Source organism: Centroberyx affinis, unplaced genomic scaffold (assembly GCF_046629955.1).
Source record: "Centroberyx affinis isolate AG114_WGS23_722 - 3 ecotype Tasmania unplaced genomic scaffold, CSIRO-AGI_Caff_v1 ptg004742l_1, whole genome shotgun sequence".
NCBI classification, from domain to species: Eukaryota; Metazoa; Chordata; class Actinopteri; order Beryciformes; family Berycidae; genus Centroberyx; species Centroberyx affinis.
The window spans coordinates 453,863-478,651 of record NW_027282295.1 but is presented as its reverse complement, the minus strand read 5'-3'; the positions used below and the strand labels follow the sequence as shown (position 1 = coordinate 478,651).

The window sequence follows — 24,789 nt, the reverse complement described above, 5'->3', positions numbered from 1 at the left end:
CTCCAACTGTTAGCTAGCTAACTAGCCAGCAGGCTAATTTAGCAAAGCAACAGTGTTAAGTTTATCAAAACTGTAAACATCCTGTCAACTGTAAGCATCTGCTGCGCAGGTGGACGGGGAGGAGAGGGAGTACAGCGAGGATGGCTGTGTTAAGGAGCCCACGGTGCCCCCATCCGCCGTCACTGTCCCGGAGTCGGCCATGAAGATCAGCCACACGTCGCCTGACATCCCGCTGGAGACCCAGACCAAGGTGGAGAAAAACCAGGTCCACACTCTAGCCAGAGACAGGGTCCAGAGACAGATTACTGAGCCCACCTCGTCTGTACGGTCAGTACACATCACTCCCTGAAGCTTTTTGGCCAACTTTTGGTGTTTGACAAATGTTACACACAGGTGGACACACACAGACACACAAGGGAGAGAAGAACCAACCTACCTAGAGACAGAGTTCAGAGAGATATCACAAAATTGATGGTCAGTATTCCTCTGGTACAGACAGACAACACACAAACAGAAGAAGAGATGTACACATGCACACACGCCTACATACTGATACCAGCATTAAAAGAGGCATATCATAATTCTTCTGTCAATTTAGCTGCCTCCGTGGTTAGCACTCACCTCACAGCAAGAAGGACCCAGGCTCAATTCCTTTATGTGTGCAGTTTGCTTGTTCTCCTGGGTTTCTTCCTGCAGTTCAAAGCCTTGCAAGTCAGGTGGATTGGAGACTCTAAGGCTACATACACACTGTGGGCCCTTTCTGCTGGATTTTTTGCTCAGATCTTATTTTCTGACTGTTCACAAACATTTTTGAAAGTGACCCACATCTGATATCAGTTTGGACGGACCTCCATCCTAAAATGACCCACATGCGCAAATGAACAACAAAAGAAATAATGTCTGAACAGCCACCAAAATTACAGTTCATGCTCCTGCTAGGGAAGATTTGCTGCAGCGGCAAAAAAAGGGCCAAAGGCTTGGACTTTGCTTTCTGCAGAGCTGTCACTACCACTTCTGTGCAGAGAGACCTGTGGTTGTGGGAAGGGAGCCAGCAGCAGAGGATCTGAGATGTGCGGGAGACACAGTTCTTCAAGAACTTTAGATTGTCCAATACTTGTGCCAGTGCCTGTCCACAATGCTCTTGCGGCAAACCACAAGACTGAGGTGACCAATCTCTGTCACAAAGTGTGCAGGAGTTGGATTACATTGGCTTGTGACAGGGGTGGGTTATTGCACGATGTCCAGCCTCTTTGGCAACGCAGTGATCAGATCTATGTCACATCAGATCTATGTCACATAGGGAGAGAAAAAATAGAATTGGGCCACTCTCAGCTGCAACGTGAACATAGCCTTAAATTGTCTATATGTATGAATGTTGGTGACCTGCCCAGGGTTTTTCTTACCTTCCCCCCAATGTTTGCTAGGATAGGCTCCAGCACCCTGCAATAATGAAAAGGGATACATGTGTAGAGAAATGAATAAACATTAGGCTTATGGAATAGATTTCACATGAAATACAAAACATTCGCTGCATTTTCTAATAATGACCCGTACATGTCTTTGTTACAGTCACAACTCCATCCGTCGTCAGATGAACCTGTCCAATCCGGACTTCAACCCTGCTCAGTTCCAGCGCCAGGAGTCCCTGTCCGGTCTGGGCCGGATCAAACCAGAGCTCTACAAGCAGCGCTCGGTGGATGCGGAGGACGGGCGCCGGGCTGACAGCTGCGGGCGTCTTCACTTCATCCTGAAGTTCGACTGCGACCTGGAGCAGCTGATCGTGAAGATCCACAAGGCCCAGGACCTTCCCGCCAAGGACTTCTCAGGGACCTCTGATCCTTACGTCAAGATCTACCTGCTGCCCGACCGCAAGACCAAGCACCAGACCAAGGTGCACCGCAAGACACTCAACCCAGTGTTCGATGAGGTGTTTCTCTTTCCCGTGGCGTACGCCGAGCTGCCCAGCCGCAAGCTGCACTTCAGCGTCTACGACTTTGACCGGTTCTCGCGTCACGATTTGATCGGCCAGGTGGTGGTGGACAGCTTCCTGGATCTGGCCGACTTCCCCCGGGAGACAAAACTGTGCCGGGACATACAATATGTAACCTCGGTGAGATACAAGTCTTTATCCATTTCTTTATCTGTTGTCTGTGTCTTTCTTTTAGTGTGTTCTTAGCATTGTGGCATGTTTGTTGAGAGTGCAGTTGATAGTAAATAGAATTCAGAATTCTTTTCACTGTCGATATCATGTCAGTTTGTTAATGGTGAACAATTGACCAGAGTGTTGCAGCATGCAAGCAGTTGGATACAATCAGCGGGGTACGAGGCCAACAGTATCTGTACCAGCATGAATCCCATGCCCATACTTCAATCTGCCCAGAAACTGCTCAAACAATCAAAAAGAGTAAAAAAAAAACCCTGTAAGACCCTGTTACAACAGCATAGGGAAGCGGATATATCAACGTGCTAGTATCTCATTTCCCCTCCAAGTGGAACTCATCTGTGGTTTCAAGAGGCAGAGACATAGAAATATACTTAGACACACTTAATGTTTAATGAAAGGCACTAGGAAACACTTGGGGGTAGTGACCCAGATCTACGCTGACATAAGAGTGGGGTTGCTTTGACATGTAGATACAGCGACACTGTCTATATTGCATTATTCACTGGGATAAATCTACAGCACTGGTAGACTGTGTAAGTCAGTAAGGAAGTTATACTCTTCTGCCCGGGAATGGCTCATCAGGAACAGCAAGCACTAAGCTGTGAAGGAGCAGCATGGTATGGTGAGTAAGGCAGATTGGTGGAGCTTGGTTTGGGAAAGAAGCCCCACTTTTCTGGCTATGGGCAGGAACTGTGAGCACAAGGCCTAGCCAGTGGAAAGCACACTTGGAAAGTCATGGATGGACAGTATACAGTACTTCTTTCCGTGATGAGACACAATCAGTTTTGTGGAGTAAGGATTGATAAATGTTATAGGATTTCATCCTTTAGGTGCTATATGCAGCATTTTAACTTCAATAAATCATGACCACATTAATGTTGAGACACAAGTAATAATAACATCAACAAACAAGACCATCACCAAGAAGGTTTATGGGCAATGTGGTTCCAATTTTGAGAAACACTAGCACTAACAATGCCACTGCCATGAGATACAGTGCGCCAATCGTCTTGACCATGGTCTCATTTGTTTTTGGTAATTATACCAAGGTATCAAAATTAATTTGACCATGATATATTGATGTTTAAAAACACTACACATAGCACCTTTAATCTTAATTAAATCCTGCCAGTTTTAAATTAGCGGACATATCTGTGAATTTGTGTGTGTGTGTGTGTGTGTGTGTGTCTGCGCTGTATGTGCTGTAAAAGAATGGTCTCTCCACTCTACCATCTCCTTGTAGTGTAATAGTCCCACTAGACTGCTTTCTCCACAAGTGTTTCATATTCAACCTTGAAAATTCGCTTGTATTTGTACTGTACTTAATAAGATATGCCTTTGAAGGTACAGATGTTCAGTTCAGGTAGAGAACTGAACCAAGCCTCAGGATACAAGGTTTAGTGAAATTTGGCTGTAAACGAAGAAGAAATGAGGCTGGCACTCTAAATTTGCTAATTTAATCGATGTGTGTTATGCTTTCTCTCTGTTCTACTACTTTGACGTATGAATGAAAACAGCTATATTTGTCCTACAGAAAAGAACTCTGGTGCCAATGCTGGCTCTATAGTTGCCAAGTTTTCTGCATTGTTGTTAAGGAAACTTAATAGTTCTGCTGTCATATTGACATTACTCTTTTTATAGACTATATCCTTGCTGAACCTGTATTATTCCTAGGCAGATTTTTAGTTGCGTGTAGCTCATACCTGTATTCAAGATTGCCAGGATTGTTGTTGTATCTCCCATTTACCCATTTTCTTGCCTCTCTTCTTTGTAATAAATAACAGCTGAAAGTTTTCATTTGGGGACTCTGCCTTTAAAATGAAAAAGTAAACGTATGCCTGTCTACTCACAATCTAATACAAATATATGCTAATTGAATGTGCATTTCAATCTACAGGCAGCATCTACACTTCCACAGCCTCTGTAGACCTGAACTGTGTTTCAGATGGTTTAAGTCAGCCTTTTGCCTCTGCTCCCTATAGAAATCTATCCCTGCATGAGACGTTTGATTATGCAATTACTGTAGGTGCAGTAAGGAAAGGTAAGGGTTCTGCTTTGCCTCTCAAAGGATCCGTCCTATCTCCATCAGAGATTCAAGCTATTACCACATGAAGCTCTTTTCTCTCTCCTAGAAATGTCTACCATAATCAAAGTGTTGCCTTGGAAATTGCACTGAACACTAACACTGCAGCTATGTATGTAATTAAAAATACTCATCAATCATCATGTCTGGCCCTTCAGGGAGGAGTAAGGAGTGAGTCGCTTTAAACATCAGTGTGGCTAAGTCTGGAAAGCGTTTTCCCAATCACTAATGACTATAATTCAACTTGTACTGTTTTCACTGAACGTTAAATCAATCGTTAATGAATCTGAGTCGAATGGCACTTTTACGTTAACTTGTAATTCTTTATCTTCCAGTCCCTGTAAATAGATGATAGCGCCCATCATTTTGAGATGCAAAAGGCTTATCCAATTCTGGACAGTTCATGTCAGCTTCGATATTAACCCTTCTTGTACTTTCACAATATTACAGATAGCTGTAGGAATTGTAGACTAAGCACTCAAGTCTCTTATTTTTCCATTTATCATCCAATATCGCCACCACTAGATCTCTAGAAACACTGTTCACAGATTAATTACCATTAACGATCCTCAACACAAAGACACCATCGCCCAAAATGCAATCGGAGGCTTTGCCCTTCTTGTTTGTGTCTAAGTCCATAACTGATTGTCTTTTATTTAGCTTCTCAAATATATGATTTCACGCAATTTCCCTTTTGTTAGGGAATTTATTGGAAAAAAATCACACCAAAAGACAGAAAATTATTATCTGGTGTCTGGAACTGGCCACTATTCCACTTTTAGTAGACACTTTAAAAGTTTGATGGAAAAGCTCCTCATAAAGCAATTAACGTTCGAGGAATGAAAATGAACATTATACGGCTGGTTCAGCAGTAGACCAGTCCTGACCTGTTTGTGCGTCGCTAACTACGGTAACACTAAGACCCAACGGGGTCTCCCCCCCAACACACACACACACACACACACATACACACACTCATCCTGTTTATTCACAAATATTGTATTAACACCTTCCGGAGTCTATTAGCATTCCACACTAAATAAGGTCAGTATAAATAGGTTAGAATCTCCTCTGAGGCACGCAACTTGTGATCTATAGCTGTCCTGTCCCCTATGTCCAAGTCTGGGGAGGTTACTTTCAAAATATAGCCCTTTAAATTTTATCCATTTCCCCAATACAAACAGTAATCAGCAATGTAAACTATTGGATTATTCCAAATCAATAATGTAATCTGATTACCTTCAGTGATTTATGGGACATCTTTTCTCCAAAAGCCATGGAATATGCTGTTATCCCCAATTCATAACTACAATTTAAATCACAATATCATCACCATCTACAACCGTGCTAGGCCATAATTACAAGCTTCACAAAAACTGTTATAATATCATAATTTCAAATGCTTATTAGTTCTTCAAATATGTAGTAACCAGCATTTTTGTATGTAGGCTGCTGTGATCCCGTTCCATGTAACTTGTTACCTCCCAGTCCTGCTAGTTAGCCTGCCATAGCTGTCGCTATCTGATCCTTATCCCACTGTGGCTCTGGGGAGAAGCTCTGATTTCTCCTCTCTACTGTCAGGGGAGGAAAAACACACACACACACACACACACACACACACACACACACACACACACACACTGCTGTCGGTGTTGGTCAGACATCGGCTCAGAGGTTGTTCCTCCCAGTCCTTTGACATCAGCTAACACAACTAGGGACCTGGATGAGTCAAAGCCTGTCTTCAGAGTCCATAAATGCATGTGGTGTGTGTGTGTGTGTGTGTGTGTGTGTGTGTGTGCGTGTGCGTGTATGTGTGTCATCTGTTTGTGTTTGTGTCCCAGGATTTGCATCTACAAGGGAGGTTGAAAGAAACCTGGAGTTTTTCAGATGGCCAGGAAGTTCACAGAAACTCTCTCTCTCTCTCTCTCTCTCTCTCTCTCTCTCTCTCTCTCTCGCTCTCCTGTCCCCAGCAGAACTGGGTTACCTCCCTCGGGACGCCAGAGTAGGAAGGGACCCCTGCGCTGGTCCAACCTCTAGTCCGTGTGCATTAATCATAGCCCCAGGCACAGACTGAGCCCCTAGCCATCGCTGGCCATATGCACCGGACTGTAATATACACACATCTCGGAGCTGCATGCTTATGGCAGAATAAATGAGATTCTGCCTTTAGCTTGTACAGTGGAACATCAGTGAAAGGTGCTGTGACACATCCCTAACATCTTTAGTGCCTAAATGTGTGGTCGTATACTCATCTGTGGCGCACACGTTGGAACAAGGTTAAGACGCGCATCTGTGTTTACAGTCCTGCAAATGACACTTCCCTGTTGAGAGTGCACTCAGGACTCCTTTAGTTATGTGTGTGGATTAGTGATGAAGCTACAGTGCGCAGAGAGATGAAACGGTAATTAAAACCTCTCCTCTGGAAACCACTTGGACCTCTGCTGGCTTAGGAATGGATCCTGATAGACTCTGCCACTGCCATGCGCTCGTCCTTTGCCGTACGGTCCCATGACGCATTCGTGGCAATGATGCACAGACCTAATTAATGATCGGTTTATTTGAATGTGATCGCAGTGCCTTCATCTCTTCTACGGGGAAGAGCGCTTTATAATCAAAAGTATGTGTCTTACAATTTAGCTGTACTGAATGTATCAGCATCACTGTAGCACAGCAACCCATGCAAACGAATAGACGGAAAACCCAGAAGTCGTGAATTTCATCTCATAAGGAGAAGAGGATTGCGGGAGTCGTGTGAAAATTTGCAGCTCAGGTGTGTGTTAAAGTTGAATTTTCACAATAATGCAACTTTTACACTCTTTTATTAATCAGATACTGCTCAATAAGGAACAGACACGATGTGAAGGAAATGATGATCTCAGGTGCTCAGGCGCCCACTCTCAAGAGAGGTATAGAAAATTGAAGTGTCCTTGTGGTTAAAATATGTAGGAGAGAACACTGCCCACTTTACAGGTTTTTGTCCCCCACAATGAAATCAGGGGAGGGATTGCGGATACAATATCTCAAAACTGAGGGGAACATTTTTTAAATTGCGCTGATTGGCCTAAGGGGGGCGCTACAACGTTTTTTTACTTGTTAGAATTTGCCGAAACACGTGGGAATGATGCATCTCCCCATTGCGTTCTTACATTTTCAAAATGGCACTGATCTTCTGGGGATTGTGGGGGTGGAGAGTGGGGCATCGGGTGTGGGGCACTGCATCATTTGCTTGCTCATCCATGTGTTAAGCTCAATATCTTAGACATCACTGGACCTGTTTTGACAGAACTCGGGGAAATGATGCATCTCACCGCTGCTTTCCAGCATAATTACACTGATTGGCCCAAGTGGGAACTGCAATTACAGCTCAAAAGAAGGTGACATATTTGTTACTGACTGGCCCAGACGGGGACTTCATCATTCATGGGGAGTTGACGTGTTTATTGTCGCCCTGTTTTAATGAAATTGGACTACATTGCGGCTATAGAGGGTCAATGGCTGCTGGTCTATTAGGGCTGAATGGAAAGACAGCTAGATGAGACAAACCTCTTCACTGTTCAATACTCATCTTGTTATGGACTTATGCCTCATCCATTCATTACTCTGAGTCAATTTAGTCTGTCATAAGCAACCAATTATTGTGTTGTTTCCTGGAATGTTCAGTTTGTATATTGGATATTTGTCAATGGATGGTTCCGCCATTTGTTCTGCTGTTCGGCACAACAGAACATATTTCATGATAATCTAGCAATTATTTTGCAGCATCAAGAGATGGTCCGGTTTGTCTGGGCACTTGTCCATACAATTAACGTGCATCTATATTGGAAAGCATCTTCGTCATATTGTTATAGCCAGGCCCTCTTTCTCCTCAGCTGAGGATTTTTGGACACAAAGACAATAAAGAGCTCAGAATCACTGTAACCTGCGGCTCCTCAAAGGCCGGTCAATACTATCGACCGCAGTCTGGTTGGGTTGTTATTAGGACCTTGATGAATGGGGTCAGCGTGTGCATGCGGAGTGTGTGTGTGTGTGTGTGTGTGTGAGTGTGTGTGTGGTTAATCTAGTAAAGGAGGTTCCCCTTCCTTAACAACGACAAATGCTACCATATAACAAGTACCTGTCCTCCCATTTGGCCTCATTGACTAAGTGAGAAATATGAGTGTCTAGATGCTGATGGTCAATTGAGTCAGTGGAGATCCAGAAGATATTACAGGAGCAAAGATATGTGGAACTGATACACAAATATAAATAAGACAACATGTAACATGACAAGTTTGGTAACTCCAGTTGTGGTGTTATTCCATTTCTTCCTCCAACTTTACAAATTCCTCTATTGAGTTGAGTTGTTGACTCATGAAACCCATTCAAAAGATGGTGTGTAATTCAGTCTTCTTTTGTTAATTCCTGAAATGTTCGCTTATTGAGGGTCAAGTACGATCAGAATTAGTACAACAGTGAGATACAACATAGACTACAAGGCTGTAACACTGGGTGTTCATGAATGGAATTTGCTTTCCATGGAAACCTTGACTGGATGGGAAAGAAGCCCTACTGTTCATAATAATAATAATAACTAATAATAACTTTACATATATAGCACTTTTCTAAAAACAATTTACAAAGTGCTTTACAGACCAGCATAACATCAACAAGAAGGTACAGTGGTAATAAAATGACAGTAAATAAAAGCAATAACAACTGTAAGAACAGTAAAAGAATGCTACACTGACACTCTCTCTCTCTCCCTCTCTCTCTCTCTTTTCTCTCTTCACTCTTTATGTTCTCTGTGTATTACCTGAGGAAAAAAGGTAAAATAGCAAAGGAAGAAGTGCTTCTTCCTTTCTAAATCACTTGGTGCTACTGACTGTTTAAAAAGTAACTAGCCTAGAGATTAAAAAAAAAGAAAAAAAAGAAATGCCCATACATGTAAAGATGAGAGGTTATATTAAACTCAAATAACCACAAGATTCCCATGTATATATTTATGGCTCTCTAATTTGCTTGTTTGGAGAATGTGACTGCATGACATAAAAATATACTTAGGTTGTTTTCTCAAAATGTACTTACACATTATTTATACATTGAATTGTTTGTCATATAGCTTTAAAAAACACCCATGAATGCGCTCAACAGTTGCAACAGCCTCAGTTAGCCTCATTGCCAGAGAATGGGACCTCGCATCAGAAAGAGTCCTTACAACAGCCTTCATGACTGGGGGACTAAACAAAAACCCAATTATTCCACTAAAGGGTCTCAATAAAGCTTATATAATTTGTAAAATGTAAGATACATGCAAAGAGACTCCCACATGTTCTGTAGGCCTTCAAATCCTCTCCTACGCACCTGTCTCCTGATATAGGTGTGCAAAGGACCTAGTTTCCTAAATTGTAACAATGCAATGTGTACCATTTTTAAACATCAATATATATTGTATAAGATTTCTCAGAATTAAGACCACATTTCCCATAAACCCCATCGGTTCCTGTCACAAAGAGCATTTTGCTCCATGTGTTTGTTTTCATATGTTGGAAGTGATTTTTCCATCGGCCTTTCACTCCTTCCACTGTCTGTCATTGCAAGACACTCTGAAAGCTCCTGTTTTGTGCCGTAAAGCAACTGATGAAAATTTGACTTTGATGGTGTCGTTTCTTTATGGTAATTACACCAACATTTCAAGATGAGTGTGGTAATGACTTATTGATGCTAAAATGCTACATGTAACACCTTTAAGGGTCAGTGGGCATATTCAGTAGAGAGCAGCATTTAATATGCTACACTCCTCCCTCAACTACTGTGATGCAAATTTCATGTATGTAGGAAAAATGGGAGAGACACTTGGATCGATGAGAACTTTAAAATTTGGAACCCACAAACCATATTCCTTGAAAGCAGCAGCATATTTCAATCATTTACCTATGTTTACCAGACTTTACCAAGATACTTTACCACACAGCCTCATGCATAACTTGCTTTCTATACTGCACCGGTGGGGAGTTCAGAACAATCCTTTAGCCTAGCCTGATTCTGCCAGGGTGTATTTAGCTACACAGCAACAGTTCAGCCTGGGAAGCGATTTATTTACTTCCACCATGTTCAGCCATGCAGATAGACTGTTGCTTCGCCATGATGTAACAGGATCTCCAATGTTTAAGTGAGCCGCACAAACGCTCACGCTTACCATTTCTCCCCCTAGCATTGACTGAACTCATTTCAGTTCTTCTCTTCATTTCTATTCAAAGTGCATGATTGAAGTTGAAAAAACAATATTGCCATAAGCATAAAAATGATCAACCGTTTTATTTTAGACAATAAAAATGCCTTGTATCTGTGCATGCATTTGCACATGCACCTGTGTGTGAGTGAGTGTGTGTGTGTTTCCATGTCTCAACAGTGTTCATGACTTGCATGTAGCCTAGCTGGATTATCTGCCCATCTCTTGTGAAACGTACTTGTCAGACTGCATTAGAAAGCGATATATGTGAGAAAGTCACCACCATTTAGACGCTTTAAATGCATTATAGGGCCAGTTAGGCTACTCTAGTCAAGCTGAGGTGTTTATATAAGCTCAGTTCATTTGGAACAAGTCTGAATGAAGTGATGCATATGAGCTAAGGGATTTGGAATGGAGATTGGGTACAGTATATGTACAGTTGCATGCCCTGCATATTTAAAGATACTACGTTTAGCATTTGAACATCAATAAAACGTTACGTCATTCGTCCGAGACAGTATAATTACTGTAAATACACGAGACCTTTGCTGAGAAAATTGGCAGCCTCTACCAGCCTCTACACTGCATTTTACATTGTGTGCCACTGAGTCGAATTTCACAAGAAATCCGCTGCACTGCTTTACGGCACCAAGGTAGATTACTTTATGGCACAAACCAGGAAGAGGGCGCTGTTCTTCCAGCCAATGGCAGACGGTGGAAGGAGTGAAAGGCCGTTGGAAAAATCACTTCCAACATGTTTATCCTCTTCAGTGAAGAAAAAGAAAAAAACAAACGCAGCTGGAGCGACTCCAGGGAGGGGGAGGGGGAGGGGGGACAAGCAGCATCTCATTTATTTAATGCAATTATACCAAGGCATCACAATTAATTTGACAATGATATATTGATGTTAAAAAAAAAGAAGCTACACAGAGCACCTTTAAGATGCCCTGCACAGGCACACAGATATGGAGTTACAGAGAGGGAGGAAGAGAGTGAGAGAGGGGAGTGTGAGAAAGAGAGACAGGGGTGAAAAGACAGAAAGGATGGGAGAGAGAGAGGAAGAGAGGGAGTCAGCCTGAGCCAGTGATTATTAGAAGCACAGCAAGAAAGCGGCCCATAGATAAAGCCTGGCTGTTCCTGAGGGAGGGAAGGTGCTAGCATTATAATTGGAGAAGATGGACTGTCCACACTCTCTCTCTGCATTATTGGGGCCCTTTAGAGCAGTGGTCTAATTTCATTGGCTGAGCACAAGTGACCATAATCCTGACCGCAGACTTGATTTGAGTGCTCATAAGAGCGGTGACTGGCACTCTATAGTCTGAAAACTTAAGTGTGTGTGTGTGTGTGTGTATGTCTGATGGAGGAGGGATATTAGATTATCCATGGCCGGGAGAGCCAAAGGGTAGCTTGGCTGTTGTACCAACCAACCGTCTGTGTACGTGTCTTTCTGTGTGTTTCTGTGTGTGTGTGTGTGTGTGTGTGTGTGCCTTGTGCCCTCCTGTGCTCCTGCCAACGTTTGTCATGCCTTTACGTCATTATCGCTCGAGACGCAACGTATCGATGATGATGCAGAATCAGAGGTGGATTCTTCTGCCTTAGCAACAGGCATAATGAATCAACTCATCACACGTGTCAAATTGCCATTGTGTGTGTGTGTGTGTGGGGGGGGGAGTGTGTATGTGTGTGAGGTTGACATCTGTGATGAATCAACTCATTTCTTTAAATTCAATTCTCATTGATTTTGGGCAGAAATAGGACACCCACAGCAGTAGCATCCTGTGTGTGTGTGTGTGTGTGTGTGTGTGTGTGTGTGTGTGTGTGTGTGAGAGAGAGATACTCTTACATACTGTAGATTCAGACCCATTCATCTTTATCAGCATGAGGGAGGACAGAACACTTATCGATGGCTAAGTGGAAACACTGATTTTCTGGTGTTACAATTACATCCGACTTTTACCTATGTTTTCCAACTTAGTCCTGACAGAGAAACTACCAAATATACAATTACTAGCATCCTGTGTATTAATCACTAAATGGACAGAATGCACAAAGTAGTGATGAACAAAGACGCATCTCTGAAAATAGCATGATAAGACATATGCACCTTTTGTGCACCTTATGAGCCGTGAGATGTGTCACCTGCGAAATGTATTTTTGTTATGGAAGAAGAGCTGTAATTTCGTTTAATGAGTCCATAGTATTCACAGATGTTCAGACAAGTGGAGGCACATTAGTCATAACTTGCCATTTTCCTTTGAAAGCCCTTATTATTATAATTTGGAAGTTTTAATAATCAGAAAAGTACCCAAAAGTGCACCGAGTAGGGGTTTTACCTTGCTCTCCTCACTCCATATTGCAGACTTAGTGACAGAGAGTGCTGTGTCAGCCGAACGTGTGCGGGAGGCTCGTGTCTCAGGTGGATTCTAGTTCCTGGAAACCAGGAACTAGAATTTCCCACGTAAGAAACCTTGCGGCTGCCGGTGTGTCTAATAAACACACCGCTCGCTCTCACACCCTCGCACGTTATTTTCAGAGGTGTTAATTGGGAGGAGAGGCTGGCGTGTGAGTTGATCTCGATAAGCTGTAAAAGCGGGGGCACTTTCATAGGAAAACCGCAGTGTTGTGGTGCTAAACATGACAGATTCCCCAACAAAGTTCAAGCAGTTACCGATATAGAGCTACAACAAATAACCAGAGCCAGTCGCAAATCATTTGAAGCGCTCAAGGCATGACACAAATCCCCGTTCCTGTAAAAGGCAGTATGCTGATTGATGATGAATCACGCCATTGCTGCATGCTGTAGATGTGGTTAGACAGGTTTCCAAGCTGTTTTCTATGGGAGGTGTCAAAGCATGACCCATCAACGATTGGCAAAGTGCTCTCTGAGGTGCAGGGACTTGTGCCATTTGTTTGACATAATAAAATATGCCTTCTGTTGAAAATACCCTCTGATCCTTGAAGGTGCATTGGGTATGATTTTCAGTTTCATATAGCACAAAAAAGAGCATAATATAGCTGCGGGGGTTTGGTAGGGTTGTTGATCAGTACCAATGACTCAACGATTACTTCACCAGCTGCTTTCCGGCTTTCAAATCTCACTTATGGCCCGTGCTCATTCTGGAAACAACTGCTAGCTGCTTTGTCTGACCGTGGGGGAAAATGTGTAATGTGTTGCTACCAAAGCATTTGGTGAAAAATCTGTACGGTTGATGCCGATTTGTGTTTGTCTAATCCAAAGACCTTTGATGATCACAGCACTTCCCACACACATCGTAGCCCCCCTCCCTCCGTTGAGAGTGGGAGCTGAAGCTAATATATTGATATGCAAATTAGTGTATGATGTCATCTGGCGACTTCTGCTGACTTTTTGAGCAGCCAATAGCTTTCCTTGGAAAAGTGTTGGCAACACTGGCCAGAGAACTGTCAATGTTGTTGTAGGGAAATGCAATGGGATTCTGCCTTAGCTACACTGATAGTATGTTACCTGCTTTAGCCATTTTATCAGTGTTAAATTAGCAAGCTGAATTCCACTTAATCTAATCTAGATGGATGGCTAAATATTTATAAATTTAGTCAACTATACTATAAATTAGATGAGGTTGCAACATGGTAGCTAACGTGAATTGTAGCTAACATTAGCTAAGTAGCGTATCTATGTTCCCAGGGTCCTATGTTCCCCATATTTATATGGCACATGATGGGAACTTGACAAAGGGTCCTATGTTCCCAGGGTCCTATGCTCCCCAGTTCTACATATGTGCTCTCCCAGGGTCCTATGTTCCCAGGGTCCTATGTTTAACCCTAACGCTAACGCTAACCCTAACCCTATACCATAACCATATTAAGTGAATACAGAGCTGGGGAACATCTTTTTCAGGTTCCCATTATGTGCTATATAGAGCTGGGGAACATAGGACCCTGGTAACATAGGACCCAAAAAGATCCTGGATGTGCCTGATGCATAGTTGTTTACACTAGGTGAATATCACATATAGAGGTATCACATCTAAAAGTAATGTAATAGACATTTCTTATTGTCCCTTTAACTTTCCCTTTAAGTTAAACTCTTTAACTCCTTTTGAAATGCTGATATATAGATTGTTAGGGTCATGGATGTCTTAATTCCTGATTTGCAGTGTGCTGTATTGCTGTTCTTTAAACCACCTACGGACATGGGAAGCAATTTTGTTTCATTAAATACAATAGTACAGTAGAAAGTTAAAGGAAAGGCCTGGGGGAGTGAAAGAAGTGGCACTGGTCAAGTGCCAGAGTTAAGCTCGTCATATCCAGTATATGTGTGAGGTTTTTTTCACACAGCTTTGGGGGAGACGGATGTTGTCACTGTGTTGCATCAGCACTCTATCCTAAATCTGCTCAGCATAGTGAGACAAGCCAAGCCTGAGCCTACATAAATCTGAAGATAGAGCCCAATACAAGCCAATATGTTACTCTGCTGCGTTTTTCAGCAAGATGTAACATTTTGGGATTCAATACTCCCCCATCTGATGTTCATGTCTTTCTTTCTGATAATTTGCATGGGGATTTCACTCATCTCCCAGGAATTGGATTTATGATAAATCAGGATTTAGCTCTGAATTACAGTTAATCTGTAATGTGTTGCTTTGACAATACAAGGAATAATACCAATATAACAATGTAATATATTGTTTTACAGGACAATGTGGACCTGGGAGAGCTGATGTTCTCATTGTGCTATCTCCCCACGGCTGGCAGACTCACCATCACCATGATCAAAGCCAGAAATCTCAAAGCCATGGACATCACTGGAGCTTCGGGTGGGTACTGACTGTGAATGCAATGAGAGATCGTGCCGTCAGATGTAGACATCAGTAGAAATCAATAACACTGATCATGAAGTCCAAGTACATCCATATTTTTAGTCCTTGTAACATTTTGTCTCAGGGTTCTCCGTGTCAGTAACATTTGGCATCTTGGTTCAAGCTTTCCCCAAGTCTTTACATGAACGTATCACATGATAATCTTCTCCAGATCCATATGTGAAAGTGTCCCTGATGTGTGATGGCCGGAGGCTGAAGAAGCGGAAGACATCAACCAAGCGTAATACTCTGAACCCAGTGTACAATGAAGCCATAGTGTTTGATGTTCCACCTGAAAACATCGACCAGATCAGCCTGCTTATAGCTGTCATGGACTACGATCGGTTAGTTACCTACCTACCTACAGCATCTATCTATCTATATATCTATCTAAATCTACATTCACTGATACATTTGGACAACAAACAGATTATTCAAGTAAAACTTAAAAGAGTAGCTAAACCCCAAACCCAAATCTGTGGTGAAGCCTGACATCTGATGGTGAAAAGTAGGGTACTGAACTGTCCATCTTCTTTTCATCATTAGGTGTCAGGCTTTATCACAGATATGGGTCTGGGGTTTATCACTCTTTAAATTCAAATCTGCAGCTGTCGTACACTCAATTAGCGAAGAGGACTGCGATCTACTGACTGGCTAGATAACCATGTGTGTTTTTCCGTGCCGTCCCACAGGGTAGGACATAATGAAGTGATCGGGGTGTGCAGGGTGGGCAATGAGGCCGAGAGTCTGGGTCGAGACCACTGGAGTGAGATGCTGACATACCCACGCAAACCCATCGCACACTGGCACCCACTCGTAGAGGTACGGGGCCCCTTTGTGTGTATGTTGGTGTGTGTGTACTGAACTGTTACTTGGCTTATACTGAGTTAAAGTCATTTTTTTTTTTACAAAAGAGAATATTGTTACATGATGATCTTTTCCATGCAATTTTAAAAGGACGAGAGGACCGAGTTAAAGCCAGATTCTTTCAATTGGGAAAAAAAAACGTTACTGCCATTGTTACTGATTTTGAAACTTGTTGACTTTGGCAACCCCTTGAGCCCCTTAGTGGTAGTATTTCATGAAAGCTGTCACAAAGAGACTCGCCCTTTGCTGGCAAGTATTTTACTTACAACTAAACTAACGATTGAGCTAGCAAAGCAGTTTCTGGCACATCAGGTTTGGAATTTATTAAGTTTGCCCAGTGCTGATGAAATGGAGCTCACTCACCACATATTCAGTAATGCACATTTGTCCAGTGTTGTATCACAATGTGTGTTAGTAACTGCTGCCAGCTTCTGAAGCAATGTTTATGGACAGCCTAGAACATTTGTTCTCTCTAATGGATGTGATTTAAAATGTAGCAAAGTGGAAAACATACTAACAACAACAATACTAAAAATAGAATTACTTATTTGAAAAATATTCAAAGTACAATTACAAAAAGCTACTCAATGAGCAGTTTTAATGAAGTACATTCACCCATTCAGTGTACAAGAGCTTGTTCATACCAAAATTTAAAACAGAAATAACTTCAGAAATACATAAAGTACATATAATACATACATATTGTGAGGTGAAGCTAAAGAAGTTTTCACGTTCCAGGTCCATGTTGTGTATTTAATTTTGAGGTAGAGTAAAAAAAAAAGTAGATGAAACAATTACATAACAATATTGCATAATCCTCATGTATACTAGACTTGTTTTTCTGTGATTGGCACAACAAAGACACCTAGCCTACACAGAGACAGACAGGGAGAGAGAAAGAAGTGGCTCCATTCACAGAGCTGTTTCTATTTTTGAATTCCCAGCCCACACTCATTAAAAGACAAACATAGCATGCTGAAACAGATGCTGGACTGATTCATGTAAATTCATGTTGAGTTGTCAACACTAAATCTATTGATATGCAGCTCATGGGGTCAGAAGATAAAACGCTTCAAAAACGGAAGTTAAAACATGCTGTCCGGGTAAATGTAATGCCTTGCATTGACGATGACACGCATTAGCATCTGGTGGCTCATGTTTATTTTATTTTTTTCAGAATTTAAAGATTCAGTCGGTGTCTGGTTATACTGTTAAATATATACTGTTTAATTTGTCTCTTACATACCTGTAGTACTTGGATCTGCAGAGAATATTGACTCCTGAGTCAGCTGTTGGTTGGAACGGCAAGCTCTGATGTTAGGTCTCTTGATGCTAACAGTGAGTACAAATGGGATTGATCAAAATATCTCCAAAAAGACAGTCTGTGAAAATGATATGACGACCAACCGACATATTTATATTCACCACCCGGAAAGCAGCAGCACCGGACCATTTGAGAGCGCATCTATGTTCCCAGGGTCCTATATTCCCCAGATTTATATGGCACATAATGGGAACATGACAAATGGTCCTATGTTCCCAGGGTCCTATGTTCCCCAGTTCTACATATGTGCTCTCCCAGGGTCCTATGTTTAACCCTAACCCTAACAGTTGTGGTCAGGGCTCTGGGTAAACATCTACAAACCACCAACCTAACCCTAACCCTAACTAACCATATTAAGCGAATACAGAGCTGGGGAACATCTTTTTCAGGTTCCCATTATGTGCTATATAGAGCTGGGGAACATAGAACCCTGGTAACATAGGACCCTGGGAACATAGGACCCTGGGAACATAGGACCCTTTGTCATGTTCTCATTATGTGTCATATAAATCTGGGGAACATAGGACCCTGGGAACGTAGGATCCTGGGAACATAGGATCCTGGGAACATAGGACCCTGGGAACATAGAAATGACTCCGACCATTTCCACTCAGTGGATAGTCTTCTACAAACTCTACCTGGCTCCATGTACAACTGTTTACAATCTCACCTGACGTCCATAAAACTAGATCACGCCGCCAGTAATGCGCTTTCACCCCACAGCAGTCTGTGCTGCGGCTAAGAAAAATAGTTCTTTACTGATTAGTGAAAGTAATCGCGGAACTGTGTCATGTTTACTCTCAACTCCCCTGTGGAGTAAAAAACCCCATTTGGACTCATTGTTAGTAGAGCTTGCCGTTTCAACCCACAGCAAGTGCTATAGGTATGTAAGAGACAAATTATATGTAGGTCCAAAATTGCCAAATTTATCCTTTAAGTTATACTGTGGCATTGCTGAGAGACGTGTTAGCATTTTTAGCATTCTTTATTGAAAGTAATGGGCAGTGGTTAGCCACAAGCTAGCTTGTTAAGCGCTAACAGCCGTCTCAGTGCTGACTCCAGACGTCTCCAGATATCAGCAGAGGTCTGCTGAGTGGTAATTATAATCTCAGGACCCCAGGAACTTTATCCCGTCTCTAACAAACATGTCAGTGTCTCTCCGTCTGAAATCAGCCTACCTGTATTTTGAGTTCACTCTGACATCCTAGGGTAGTTTAATCCCGTCAGGATCAACATCTGGTGCTGTTGTGTAACATGTTCCCACCGGCGTGTTCCTGGATTAAATAACAGTTATTTGTTCAAATGATTTCACCGTCCAGATGATGGACTGAAATTACCGATGTGCATGGGCAAAATCAAATTGTTGATCTCCCCAGGTAATACTAATGCTGCCCAGAGTACCACAGTTAGTACATACATTGGTTTTAACTCACACAATGACAAATGCCTGGGTTAAAAAAAAATTGACAAAAAATTCAAAGCAGACCAGCCCACTGCCCACCCATGACATTTTTTTTTTTTTTTTCTACCAGTGTGTAGACTCAAGTCAATTTTCCTCAGTCTCAAACGTATAGCTTCAAATGAATAATCACATGTAAAATTCATAATCCATTTTCAGCAAATCATTCAAAAGGCATGCGCAGCCTACTCACTGCACTCAAATTATGTTAAAAACTGAACTGAACTATTCTTTCACTGCAGTTAGATAATTGAGGTATGAATCGTATTCGTTTTATTTAATATTTGAGAGGATTCCTCGTGGGTAGTTTAGGGATATTTTGACAAATTAAAACTATCCAGCTTCTTTTTGTGACCATTTAATTTTCAAATGTGAGCTAATTGCCCTTTCTCAGGCCTAACCCTAACCTCCCTTAATGTTGTCTTATTTTTTCTTTTTTTTGCAGTTTGAGTCTGTTCAACAATAATAAAATCCATAGTACTGGTGGTGCTAGTACTAATAGCAGTAGTAATAGTTGTATTAAAATATGTGTTTTTGTATTGTAATAGCAATGCAGTATGCCATCAGCTTCAAAGTGGATTTAGTTGTGTTTTAGGAGGGGGGGCGTGTCAGTAGCAGTGTGTGTATGTGAAGGAGCGCATCAGGAGCTCTGTGTGTGTGTGTGTGTGTGTGTGTGTGTGTGTGTCCACGCGCGCGCTACTGCCAGTCTGACACCCGGAGAAAAGCGAGAGAGCGGGCAGGTTAGCGGTCGCTTCACACCGCCGAGTGAAGCGCGTTTATAAAATAAAATCATTTCATCCCGACGCCTCCAGCCTTCCCACAGACTCACCGGCCCACCAGGACGCTTCCCGCTTCTTCCCAATTAGCCGCTCCCTGTATTATCCCCGTGTTTGCTCCAAGCCGCGGAAGCAAACGAGCCGCTGTCACGCTGTGTTTACCGGACGGCTTGCTGTACCGGTGGCGGGTCACTGACCTCGCTGTGTGAAGGTAAAGGAGCTCTCTGGCTGTCTCTAGGGCTATTAGTATAGTATGAGGACACACACACACACACACACACACTGTCAGACACTCTTCCAGTAGCAGTGTCTTATCTAAGGCCATTAGCAAGCTGCTAGTAGTCATCACCAGCAGCACTGGTCTACAGCAGCGGGCCTTGGGATCCAGGCTAATGGCTTATTTGTGTTACTTCAAAAGATCCACACATGGCTCCTGAGGGGACTCGGCTCACTGGATACAATCAACACACACACACACACACACACACACACACACACACACACACAGAATCCATTGTGCATACAGTCATATACAATATGCACATATATAAAAACAGAAATAGAGTAACATGCACACCCATGCATATTATTTCATATACACACACTCATACAACACACTCTCTCTCTCTCGCTCTCTCTCTCACTCACACACACATACACACACACACACACACATATTCTTCTCCACTCTAGGCTTTTAAAGCATTTCTGAAGTGTCGGAGTGAGCGTCACTGACCCTCTGACCACAGACTGAGAGCATCAATAATTCACCGGCTTGATCTCTTCAGCCAGGGCTGTAAACACACACACACACGCGCGCACACACACACACACATTTACACACACACACACACACACACACACACGACAACAAAACGCTCTTGAATTCCCTGGAGGCATTTCAAGCCAGTTTTGATGCTATTGAGCGGAAAGCAAAGGAAATGAAGAAAGCGTAAAAAAAAAAAAAAACCCGGTTGCCTCCGCCTCGCCACATGAATGAGCGGGTTGAAGAACAGAGAGGCATGCTGGTCTAAAAAACACACCGCTACCCCTGCTTGGACTTAACACTTCAAATCAATGGAGTTTCATCAGCGTAGTTAATTGAATGGAGACTGGTTTAGACCCGGGGTTCTTAAAACTCCATGCCAGATTTGTCAACCTGTTATGGGTATTTACATGTAACACCTACTGATGGAAAGCAATCTCTTAGCAACTGACAGACTCCCTGACTGCACTATAACTCACAAGACAGCTCCATTAAGCTCTGATGTTCACAAGCAATGCAAAATTATTCATCTGATCTAAGCTTGTTATTTTGATACACCAAACAATGCTTCAATCCTCAAATTAATCTATTTCAGCCTAGTATTGAAATGAATCACTGGCTACATTTACATGCTCAGAGTAACCTGGCTACTGTCCAGACTCCAGGTCAGGTCTTACTCAGGTTAAGCTGTTTACATGAACCTTTGACACCCCGAGATTGAGTCTCCCTGCTGCCATGAATAATGCCACTAACAGAATATTCCTGTCTGCAGATAAAACAGTTTTCATAAACGTGTGAAAAGGTTCGGCCGCTAGTTCTCCCCTGACTGAGCTGAATAGTGGGAAAGAAGGAATTCAGAAAGAAATGATGACACCTCATAGTGATAGTAGTGCTTGCCGTCATATTTTGTTGACATCAAAATGGACCCATAATGCAGTGCAGGGCCTGAGTTTGAGCAGACAGCAAAAGCCAAAAGTGAAAGCAGTAAGATGTTTCCATGCCACAGTAACCCGTTTACTGTGATATGGGAGTAAGCCAGGCATCTTAACCAGGTTTTTCATAACCCAATAATCAAAGTATGATCTTAACCAGATTGTTCTAACCCAGTTATGATATTTACATTACATTTCACCAGGTTAAGGTCAGAATTCATAAATGTACAGCCATTTTTCCTTTTGTCCTGGGACTCAGTTTCATAAAAAGGTTTTTATTGCTGCTGTCACATGGACTAAAAAGAGTTAAGAAACTAGTGTTGAGTCTATAGCTTAAAGGTGCATTAAGTAATCCAAGACCTTCCTTGACCTCTATTAGTGACCAGTAGGAATTACAACAACATCAATACAACTCTCCTCCCCTCCCCCCACCCCTCCTTTCCCCTACAGTGGCCTGTTAGTCTACTGTAAACGAGTAAGCCGGCTAATTAGAGCAGAGCTCCAAGAGAAGCTCCTAGTGAAAAGTTATTATATCACCATAAAAACTGGAATAATAATACTGCTTTGTCATCTGCTTTTTTGGCTTGAGAACAAGGCTTCTTCTTCTTCGTCGCTCGCTCGTAACACCCTCCTCCTCCTCCATGTTGGAACAGTTGAAACTGCCACGAGCGGGGAGGTTTTTGTTCCAAAACAGAGTACGGGCCAGAGAGTGAGTTCTGTTTTTTTTAAGCCAGAAATCTCAGCAGCTGGCTGGGTATTTCACAAAGCAGAATACTGTAATAGGGCTAGAGTTTGCACACCTGACAAATTCAATCATGGGTGCTGGGTAGAAAAAGCAACATGTAATATATATGAGGCTCCCGCACACCATCTACTTGCAAATCACAATTTAATGACACACATTAAATTGTGATTTGCAAGTAGATGGTGTGTGGGACTCTGGAGCCTTATATATATTACAAAGCAGAATTACAAAGTTAGCCAGATAGCTGTGAAAAAGGTCATACTTTTTATCCTGGTGATTTGAATGTGTAAAGCAAAACTTGAATATTAGGTTTAGGAATATGAGTCATGCTAAGAATACAAACAAAACAAAAACAAGATTTCAGAAGATATTTCACAACTGGCTAACTTGGTGAAATACCCCCATGGCCAAATAATCATTGAGTCATTGATAAAAAAAACCCACTATCAACCCTGCAGATATATTATGGTCATTTTCTGCTATGGGGCAGTAAAAATATGACTTATTGCCCCTTTAAGTTGAGTCCGAGTCCTCTGGTGATGTTATTAGCCTTTACATCAGGTCTGCTGAACATGGCTGCCATCACAGTTGTTCTGACAGTGATCTATTTAGAGCAAAGCCCTGACACCTGGGCCGCGTGTGTAATTGCTCTGACAGACTCGCCCACCTTTAGCAGCAGTGAGCCACTCATGCATATTCAGCCCCGGATTTAAACGCATTTGTAGGTCTGAGCCGGGTTAAATCGGAGTTCAAATGACTGCTCGCATGAGTCACTTTACATTTTCTCACCGTTATCTGTGACTCACTGAATCCCATCCCCCGCTTCTCTCCCCTCTCTCCCTCTCCATCTCTCTCTCTCTCTCTCTCTCTCTGTCCCTGTCTCCTGTCTTTCCGCTGTGGTCCAGTGGGTCGGACAGGGAACCACTGGGAGCGGAAGCCAAGGAGGATCCACCAACTCTCTGAAGACGCCGCCCTCACCATGATCTCCCACACACACACACACACACGCACACACACACACACACACACCAACACCGAGCCTCAGGGTGGGACTCAACGGACGGCGGACCTGCGGATAATCCTACCGACATGACAGAAGGTCTGACTAACACTACTGTAGTAACAGCAGCTACTTATAAGCCATTACTCAAATGGATGTTTCATTAGATTGAAGTAGGCTTTAGTAGGCTAAGACCACTGCAAAGACTAATGTCCACTCCCCCGCTCCTCTTGTGTCTTCACAACCAAAAACCACTTAACTACATTCCAGGTGAACTAACACAGTGTACATGCATTCATCCACATTTCAACAGTATTAACACGTTCGAACCAGATGAGATTAACTAACAGGTTCAGCCGATTTGCAGTCTGTGGACCAAAATGTTCATTTTTTTAGGTGAATGTGTGTGTTGGATTTGTGCGAGCCATAGATATTAGACAGAGAGGCGAGGGTACAGAATTAGAAGGGACAGAATGGACATTCCCATTCGAATCAACAATGGTACTTTCAAACCTTTTGAGTCTCACGCATTGGCTGCACATCGTCAAAACGCTGCGACAGCCAGATTAGATAAATACAAAGAAGCCTATACCATAATCCCTGACGACAGACCCGTTCTATATGTTTTATTTCTATGGCCCGAGGCTCTCGCTGACTTCCCAAGGATGTAGAGTGGAAAGCGGCCGAGAGAGACAGAAAGTGTTTTTATTTACTGCATGTCAACTTGTCATACTTTGTAACAACAGGGCAGGGACAAAATAAAGGAAACGGCAGAATAATTGACTGAAATGGTTTGGTGTGTGTTTCTGGCATCAGGGTCGATCCGCTGATTTCCTACAGGGCGACATCAATGCTAATGTCTTATCAATGACAGCTAATGGTTTTGGGATGGCTTCCATGCTAGAAAAACACACTCCAAAACTGTGGTGGAACTTTTCCTTTCATTCGGCCCATGCCCTGTAATTGTTTTAAAGGGGGGGGGGGGGGGGAGGAGGAGTTTGTGTTTTGAATTAATACCAGTATTGTTTATGTCTTTGTATTGGACCGTGTTACAAATAACTGCTAATTTGTTCTGTATTTTTAGGTACAATGCATGCATCATTTTTTTTTCTTTTTTTTTTTGTGCGATATTGTCCATTTTTAAATCTTTCCTTTGTCGTGAGATACTAATCATATCGTAAAACACAAAATGTATTATGGAACTAAGGCAGACTGTGTAAATTGTCCATTCAGATGTTATTAATAAATATTTCTATATATAGCATGGGTTGATTTATGGGGAGTGTGAGATGAGAGGGGGAGAGAGAGAGAGAGAGAGAGAGAGAGAGAGGGAGAGAGGGACAAAGGCACACAAAATATACTTCGATATAGATTGAAAATGTTTTGAATATAGCCAGAGAGAGAGAGAGAGAGAGGGGGGGGGGGGGGGGGGGAGAGAGAGAGGGACAAAGGCACACAAAATATACTTCGATATAGATTGAAAATGTTTTGAATATAGCCAGAGAGAGAGAGAGAGGGAGAGAGAGAGAGAGAGAGAGAGAGAGAGAGAGAGGGACAAAGGCACACAAGATATACTTTGATATAGATTGAAAATGTTTTGAATATAGCCAGAGAAAGAGAGAGAGAG

At 42.5% G+C, this 24,789-nt stretch overlaps 1 protein-coding gene across 1 annotated transcript; it reads left to right on the top strand.

The window, feature by feature from the left end:
- Positions 1–109: 109 nt before the first annotated feature.
- Positions 110–23,145, top strand: LOC139665927 (synaptotagmin-9-like; the record flags this gene model as incomplete). Its single annotated transcript, XM_071544981.1, has 6 exons — positions 110–327; positions 1,570–2,110; positions 15,131–15,251; positions 15,466–15,637; positions 15,986–16,115; positions 23,068–23,145. Coding segments are annotated over 6 exons (1,260 nt in total), but the record flags the coding sequence as incomplete, so codon positions are not given.
- Between the last annotated feature and the right edge of the window lie 1,644 nt (positions 23,146–24,789).